This window comes from Telopea speciosissima, chromosome 4, assembly GCF_018873765.1.
Source record: "Telopea speciosissima isolate NSW1024214 ecotype Mountain lineage chromosome 4, Tspe_v1, whole genome shotgun sequence".
NCBI lineage: Eukaryota > Viridiplantae > Streptophyta > Magnoliopsida > Proteales > Proteaceae > Telopea > Telopea speciosissima.
In genome coordinates, this window is record NC_057919.1 from 61,718,069 (window position 1) to 61,725,813 (window position 7,745).

General features: G+C 37.8%; 1 protein-coding gene across 1 annotated transcript; it reads left to right on the forward strand.

Annotated features, from left to right (window-relative positions):
• Nucleotides 1–342: 342 nt before the first annotated feature.
• Nucleotides 343–4,563, forward strand: LOC122658617 (sugar transporter ERD6-like 7). Its single transcript, XM_043853641.1, has 16 exons — nucleotides 343–411; nucleotides 533–592; nucleotides 785–850; nucleotides 2,157–2,222; nucleotides 2,335–2,410; nucleotides 2,507–2,571; nucleotides 2,658–2,750; nucleotides 2,847–2,927; nucleotides 3,024–3,108; nucleotides 3,188–3,231; nucleotides 3,323–3,385; nucleotides 3,476–3,535; nucleotides 3,632–3,685; nucleotides 4,084–4,143; nucleotides 4,231–4,345; nucleotides 4,445–4,563. Exons 1-16 carry the CDS (start codon nucleotides 358–360, stop codon nucleotides 4,561–4,563), a joined length of 1,161 nt encoding a protein of 386 aa, XP_043709576.1. The 5' UTR covers nucleotides 343–357.
• The last annotated feature ends 3,182 nt before the right edge of the window (nucleotides 4,564–7,745 follow it).

The window sequence follows — 7,745 nt, forward strand, 5'->3', positions numbered from 1 at the left end:
CCCTGACCCACCCTCAGGGCCAGGTATCTCAAACCAGGCCTTGTTCGGGCTCAGGGCGGGTTTGGACCTACAAGGCCAAACTTGCACCCCTATTGGAGGGTCCAACTCAAAGCCCTAATGCATCAAGTGGAGTGAACTCTTTGAGTATATGAAGGCATGCCGATGTAGGACTAAAACTCTATAATTCCCAAGATCCCAACAATTAAGTCCAATGTGGGCTTTACTAATTTCAACTAGCCAATATGTATTATGGATGTTCTTATAGAAGTAAGATCTATAATTGGGAGTTGGGTTCCTGTTTGACTTGGTGAAACAATGCAGTACTCCTTGTTTGGCTCCATAGTGAGTATTGGTGCGATGATCGGTGCTATCAGTAGTGGGCGGATTGCTGATTTCATTGGCCGAAAAGCTGTGAGTGATGAACATCCATTAAGAAGAGAAATTTGATATTGATAAGCTAAAATTTTTCTTCTCTAACTTGTTTTTTATTTGATTCTTTGTATGGTTTAATGAATCAATGGATCGAGCACAGACCCTGAGAGTGTCATCGGTGTTGTGCATTGTAGGATGGCTTGCCATTTATTTCTTCAAGGTTATTAATTTGTTTGTTTCATCTCCACTACTTATACTCTCCAAATTTGATAAATAGCTAAACTTATTTCTTTTTCATCTCCACTACTTTACAAATTTGATAAAATTGAGTTCTTAAAATCTCTCTATATGTTCTTTTTTCTGTTTGTGACATTTTCTCAGTAACCTGATATCAATCTTAATGTTTCAAAAGGGTTATGTAATACTGGATCTTGGAAGATTCTGCACTGGCTTTGGAATTGGAGTATTTTCCTATGTGGTATGATTTTCTTCATTTTCCCTATAATTCTGCTCACTAACAAATTCTTTTACAATTATTTCCTTTTTAAATCTACATAACTGAATTTCTATGAGAAGTAGGAGTAGGAATGTAGGATACAATGTTAGGGTGACTAACTAGCAAAACCCTTTGTGTGAATCATATATCTTGGTTTGTAGGTGTTGCTTTTGGGTGTTTTCTTCAATTTCAAGTTTGTAATGTAGGATTCTCTGAGCAAGCAGCATAGGGGATAGCATCAATGGGTTGCGATAAAATGATGTCATCCATAGGAGGGCAGTGAGGTCATTTCATATGGGGAGGAGAGAGAGATAGACACAAAGGTGCTAGCGTGCTCTACTCTAGCGGTTTAGAGAACCTTTCCCCATGTTTTTAATGAGAAACCAAAATAACTTTGGACCAAAGTTTTTCTTCAGCCATGATGAATCCATTCACCTTGGGCTCTAGATCGACATGAGAGGGTATCAGGAGGGTGTTTTTAGACTTATACTAAAATCCTATAGGAGTGTGTAAACCCTACGATGGTGGCTAAACCTTCATCCCACAGTGAAGGAAAATTTTATCCAATAACTTTTGATTCTTTTCCCTTAAACCTGGAAGTGATATGCAGTTATTATCCCCAGAATACACATTCCAAGGGATTTTGTCTGATCTTTCCAACACTTCTTGTAGGGGTGTCAATAGGCCGGCTCAATTTGGTTTTGGTCCGGCTGAATCTGTTTCAGTTCATAACTGGGTCAAGCTGAAGCCAAACCTGTAAAGCAACTCTCGGTTTTGGTTCGAGTTATTGCCGGCTTTAATTAAGGGACTCGTATGGGTCTGGTATGGTTTCAGTGTAAATACATATATTAAAAATATAATAAATGGTTTTTTTTTATTTTTTTATTATCAATTTAGTTTTAGGTTTGGTTTGATCTCCAGTTTCAGTTAGGTCATTCAGGCCCGATAAGTTTCAATTCCTACCGGTTATAGAAAACCCAAAACAAATCCGAAATGATACACATTTGGTTCAGTTCGATTTGGGCTTAAACTGGACGATTTCAGTCAGTCCAACCGGTTCGGGCTGGAATGTGACACCCCTTGCTCCTTGTGCTTGCTTTGTGCATATCCTCAAATTAATTTTAAGATGATGATTACCTCAACTACTTGAGGTCATCAATTTTATTATTTGTAGTTCAGGTGTTTGATTTGGGCAATTGGGTTCCTACTTGTAGTGTGACTAGCCTGCCAAACCATAAATCAAATCTTCCAACTTTCCCACCAAAAGTGCTTATTGAAGAATGAACAGGTACCAGTCTTCATTTCAGAAATTGCACCAAAAGATCTCAGAGGTGGACTAGCGACTATAAATCAGGTGAACTACTGATATTCTATTATACTATAAAGAAGAATTAGTGGGAGAACTAGCGATCCTTCATAAAATCAACAATGACACTTCTGTTTACAGTTTATGCTTAATTGTGCAGCTCATGATAGTTACTGGAGTTTCAGTTGCTTATGTCTTGGGGACTATACTGAATTGGCGGACATTGGCATTGACTGGTAATTCCATGAGCAGTTACTGAAATTTCTGTATTTAATTCTCATCATAAATGTGAAGTAATAGATATTTACAGAGTTGAATGGCCAAATTTATAGGAATTGTTCCCTGCATTGTTCTACTACTGGGTTCGTTCTTCGTTCCTGAGTCTCCTAGATGGCTGGTAAGCTCATCTAATCCACTAGAAACAAGAAAGGAAAATCATGTAATGTGCTTGATGTTTACAGACACTATTAACTTTTCTTTCAGGCTATGGTTGGCCACCAAAAGAAGTTTGAAGATGCATTGCAAAGGTTCCGCGGCAAGGATGCTGATATTTTAAAAGAAGCTTATGAGATCCAAGTTCATATTTTTTTTCCAGCTACATATAGATCCCCAGTTCACTTAGAGAATGTAGCAAATTTCATTTTTATTAAGCCTTCTGTATGGCTTTGGCAGGACTCAATTGAAATTCTTCGACACCTCCCGGAAGTTAAAATGCTAGATTTGTTTCGAAGAAATTACCTGAGATCTGTCATTGTGAGTCCTTTTTTTGACCCAGTGGCAAAGAACCATGACCCATATGGAAGTTCATAAAAATTTCTCTTTTTTTGCCACTAAGCTTTTGATGTTCAGGTAGGAGTTGGGTTGATGATGTTTCAACAAATTGGAGGGATCAATGGAATTGGATTTTACTTGAGCGAGATTTTTGTATCTGCAGGTAGACATTGTATTAGAATCTCTCAGTGAGACTTTGTTAACATATCTTTACTAACTCTTTATCTAAATTGAGCTTTCAGGATTCCCTTCCGATGTTGGGATTGATTTTTATGCTTTTTTACAGGTTAATTTCTTCAATGTTATAGATAGTCTTATACTTTTTCTTGTTTTACAGCCCTGATTTCGCTCACTTTTTACATGATAACATCCTGTAGGTTCCTGTGACTGTTTTGGGGGCAATCTTAATTGATAAAGTTGGTAGAAGACCTCTTCTGTTGGTAGGAAGTAGAATAAAGCCTCCATAGAATAAGAACATATTTAAAAAAAAACCTTCTTTGATGCAATGGCTTTTGCTCTTTCCGTTTCAGATTTCTGCGTCGGGTTTGTTCATAGGCAGCACTCTTACAGGGATAGCATTCTACATGAAGGTACTCATCAAGTTTCCAACCAAGAGCAATCTTTGAACTATTTTCAGATTTCTGCATCGAGTTCGTCTAATACTTCAAGATTTTGTTGTGAATCAGGTCCATGAATTATCACCTCAGTGGGTTCCTCTGCTGGTTTTTACTGGCATCATGGTAACAAGACAATACTGTATATGAAGAGAAATTTATTTGATATTACAAAGTTTCTGCTAAGGGGAGTATGCACCTATATAGCTTGATTTGTAACAATCAAGTTAGAAATGCACTTCATACAGATCAAACATTTTTTTTCCAAAGAAACTTTAGTTGCCAAAAGAAAGAGTCTAATTTTTTTTTTTTTTTTTAATGTGTTTGAAATGAGCTAAGTTGAGGCCATGTTGAGGACATACTATGTTTCAGCTAGCTAGTGAGCTGCTGGACATTCAGTGTTGATGACAACTAGTTTAAGTGTTCCTGTGCTGCAACAAATGAACTAAAGTGAATTTTTTTGCTGTGGGTAGAGTGATTTCTCCTGTATGTGTTAAATTCAATTCACTATGAATCTGGAGCAGGTATATATAGGATCTTTCTCAATTGGGATGGGAGCAGTTCCTTGGGTCTTAATGTCTGAGGTAACTTGAAGTTCTCAACGTTTGATACTATTCAGTTTATCTTAATCTTGTAACCTTCCTTTGGTTTCCTTCTCTGTCTGTATGCAGTTATTCCCCATTAATGTGAAGGGAAAGGCCGGAAGTTTGGTTACACTGATGAACTGGATTGGGTGTTTTGTGGATTCCTACACTTTCTATTATCTCATGAGTTGGAGTTCTTATGGTAAGGGGATCTAATCTTAAAACCCTCTTATGTTTGCTCATTTTTTTGATTCGATATGGTGAGAGAATCTTCACTGAAACCTGTTCATGTGGTTATTAGGTACTTTTTTCGTCTACGGTGCCATGTGTGCCCTGGCTATTCTGTTTGTGGCCAAGCTAGTACCGGAAACAAAGGGGAAAACATTAGAAGAAATCCAAGCTTCAATGACTACTTCATAGAGAAAGCAGGAAGAGGGAGAAACATTGTTATTTTGTTGGGTTAGAGAAGATTGCAAATGCAGAAAGTTAATCTAGGGCATTTAATTAGACAAATCAATCCAAAAATCAATTGTAACAGAAATGCCCAAATGAATTTCTTGTCCGAACTTCAAACAGAAATATATTTTTGAGCAAATTATATGTACCCCATTATGTTTGAAACAATAACAAAATATACTCCGTTGTTTCAACAAGTACATCCATACCCATGAAGGCTGAAGGTGTTAGTGAAGTGTTAGTTTTAAAAAAGGTAAATTACATGTCATCCCATGGTTTTCAAACAAAACTCAGATCATCCCTTGATTTTTGAAAAAACTCAAATCATCCCTTTGATATTAACGGTGTTAGTCTATTGTTAGTTATTGGTGTGAAAGGATTATTTTACCCTTGTATTAAAATATTATAATTAAATTTACAATATTATCTTTCTTCATCATCAACATTGGTCAAGGGTAGTTTAGGGATTTAAATTTATTAAATTGGCTGATATCATCACTTAACAGCATAAAACTAACGGTAGGGATTAATTTGTTATATTGGGGTCTAAAGCAAGGGGTGATTTGGGTTTTTTCAAAAATCAAGGGGTGATGTGTAATTTATCCGTTTTAAATTATAAAAAGACATTTTTACCCTTATTATATCTTGAACTAAATTGATAAAATGAAAATACCATTTTTACCATTTTTACATCCTCAAATCAATCCCCAACCTCATCCTCCTGCTACATTTCTGTCAGAAAACCTAAATTCCCAAAACTACAATGCATTAAAAAGGAAATGATATGTACAAAGGAATCCTAAAGTTGGTAGAGAAGAAGAAAAAAGGAGAGGGGAAACTTAAGCCCAACCCTGTTTGTAATGGTGGAAGAGGTCTTCAGTTTGGGCGTTCTTGAAGGCACTGCAACCGATGAGGTATACCCAAATCAAAGCGACGACGGTAATGATGAAGATGATGTTAGCCCTCCTCCATTCCTGCCTCAGGTTCCCTAACAGCCCTGCCTTGCAAGCGTTGCAACTGTAGCACAGCTCCGACTTGTCGTGGTTCCACAAGTAGCAGTCAGGATCCACAGTTGGGTTCTCTGGGTTTGTCCACGCCGTTGGGTTCACATAACCATAGAATCAACAATCGAGAAATGTAGATGATGAGGAAAGAAATTTAAAAGAAGAATAAGAATGGGAATTGGGAATTGAGACATGAATTAAGAAACGGGAAAGAACAGAAGGGCAGTAAAGACCTACCATTTCTTAATTTGGGGATATTAGGAAGCAGTAGAGACAACGCGAGAGAGGTAGAGGCCTGCAATGAGAGGAATGAAAAAGAGGACGACGAGGCGGGGGTCGGGATCGGAGGACTGGAAGGTCTCATAAAGTCATTGACAGAGAGGGTCATCGCTGGAGCCGAAAACAGTAGATGAGTTTTTTTTTTTATTAAAAAAAGAAACAGTAGATGAGTTTTGGGTTGCAGGAGGAGGAGGAAGAACAAGATTTGGGAATTTTAGGTGTTTTTTTTTTTTTTGGTAGGAGAGATTTTAGGTTTGAGAATCTAAGATGGGTAAAAATGGTATTTCCATTTTATCATTTTAGTTCAAGATATAATAAAGGTAAAAATATCTTTTTTTTTTTTTTTTGGTAATGATAAAAATCTTTTTACACTTTAAAATTAACACTGTCACCTTCATGGGTACGGATGTAATTGTTGAAACAATGGGGTGTCCTTTTATTGTTTCAAACACAAGGAGGGGGGGGGGTCCATGTAATTTGTTCTATACTTTTTTAATGGAAAATGAGAAGTGGGTTTGAAATGAAATGTGTGTAATAGTTGAGATCTAAGGGTCGATTTTAGGGTTTTTAGGACTGATTCCGGTTGATTTCGATCAATTCAAACAAATACCAATTCGACCCCGGTTTGGATTTGAATAACCTTACATTGGGATGTTTTTCCCATAAAATAAACTTGTATTTTGAATAAGGACTTGGGAATAAAAAAAAAAAAACCCTGTACAAGTTAATGACCAATAATTGTCATCTTTAGCCACAAAAAAGGGTAAATTTCACAGACACCCCCTATAAGTATGAAATATATCACGAACATGCCAAACATGGTCAAAATATCACTCTTTGATCTTTTGTATCTTTTATTTATGGGAAATTTTCAGCGCCACCCCCTCAAATGGACCAATATTTTAATGTCAGTCCACTAAGGGCCAATATATCACTTTGGGCCCAAAACCTAAAGGAAATAGCTGAGAGTTAATTGAATGAAAGTAAAATGATTAAATTACCCTTTGACTAAAAATATTAAAAAAAAACCCAGCCTTCTCCTTCTCCGTCTCCCTCTCCTTTTCTTCTCCGTCTCTGGCTACCATGGCACCCGTCTCCCTCCCCCCTCCCTCGCCGGCTCCATCCCTCTCCCCTCCAAATCTGGCCCAAAAACTCCCTCTCCGACATCTGCCATGACCCTTACTCATAAACTGGAGGCAAGCTCCTCCGCAGAGCGACCTTGATATGGCCTCTGCCTCCCTCTCTTCCATCCTCCACGACCTTGACTTGCTCCTCAAATCCGGTGTCCTCTGCCAATCGAATGCCATCGTTGTCTCTCAACACTGTTCCGACTCCGACAAAGAAGAGCTAGGTTTTTTCATCCGCGACCTCTTCGCTCGCTTGCAGGAGGAGTTTGTAAGAAGAGCTAGGTATTTTCATCGATCTCTCTTATACCTTTTATCTTTCGATTTGAGAATTAGTGTAGTAGTCATACACCCTAGGACAATTCAGGCTGTTGAATCTAGGGCGGAAAGACCACCTGGTTTATGAGGTCCATAGGAAAATCAGATTTGAACCTGTGATTATTGCCAGGAGTAGTTGCAAGTCTTAAACCCCCCTTAAGAGTAGATGGGCAACCCACTAAGCACCAAAATCTTGGCTTCCAACCAAGATTTTTTGAACAAAACGACATGCGAGAGAGAGAGAGAGACGAATAAGGGGTCTAGGATTTGAGCAAAAACAACACCCAAATGGAGTTGCATAATCCACGGACAGAAGAGACAAACTAAGAAGAAAAAAACACTTGGAATGGGGTAAAGAGAAATGGAAGAATGGAAAATCAAAGGAAAGAGAGAGATGAAGGAAATGGGGATTCAAACCTTA

Excerpts from the sequence above, each read along its gene's own strand:
- LOC122658617 (XM_043853641.1), top strand. The coding sequence starts at position 358 with ATGATCGGTGCTATCAGTAGTGGGCGGATTGCTGATTTCATTGGCCGA. Across the intron at positions 3,386-3,475 it reads GTAGAAGACCTCTTCTGTTG|ATTTCTGCGTCGGGTTTGTT; the intron begins GTAGGAAGTAGA and ends TTTCCGTTTCAG. Across the intron at positions 3,686-4,083 it reads TGGTTTTTACTGGCATCATG|GTATATATAGGATCTTTCTC; the intron begins GTAACAAGACAA and ends AATCTGGAGCAG.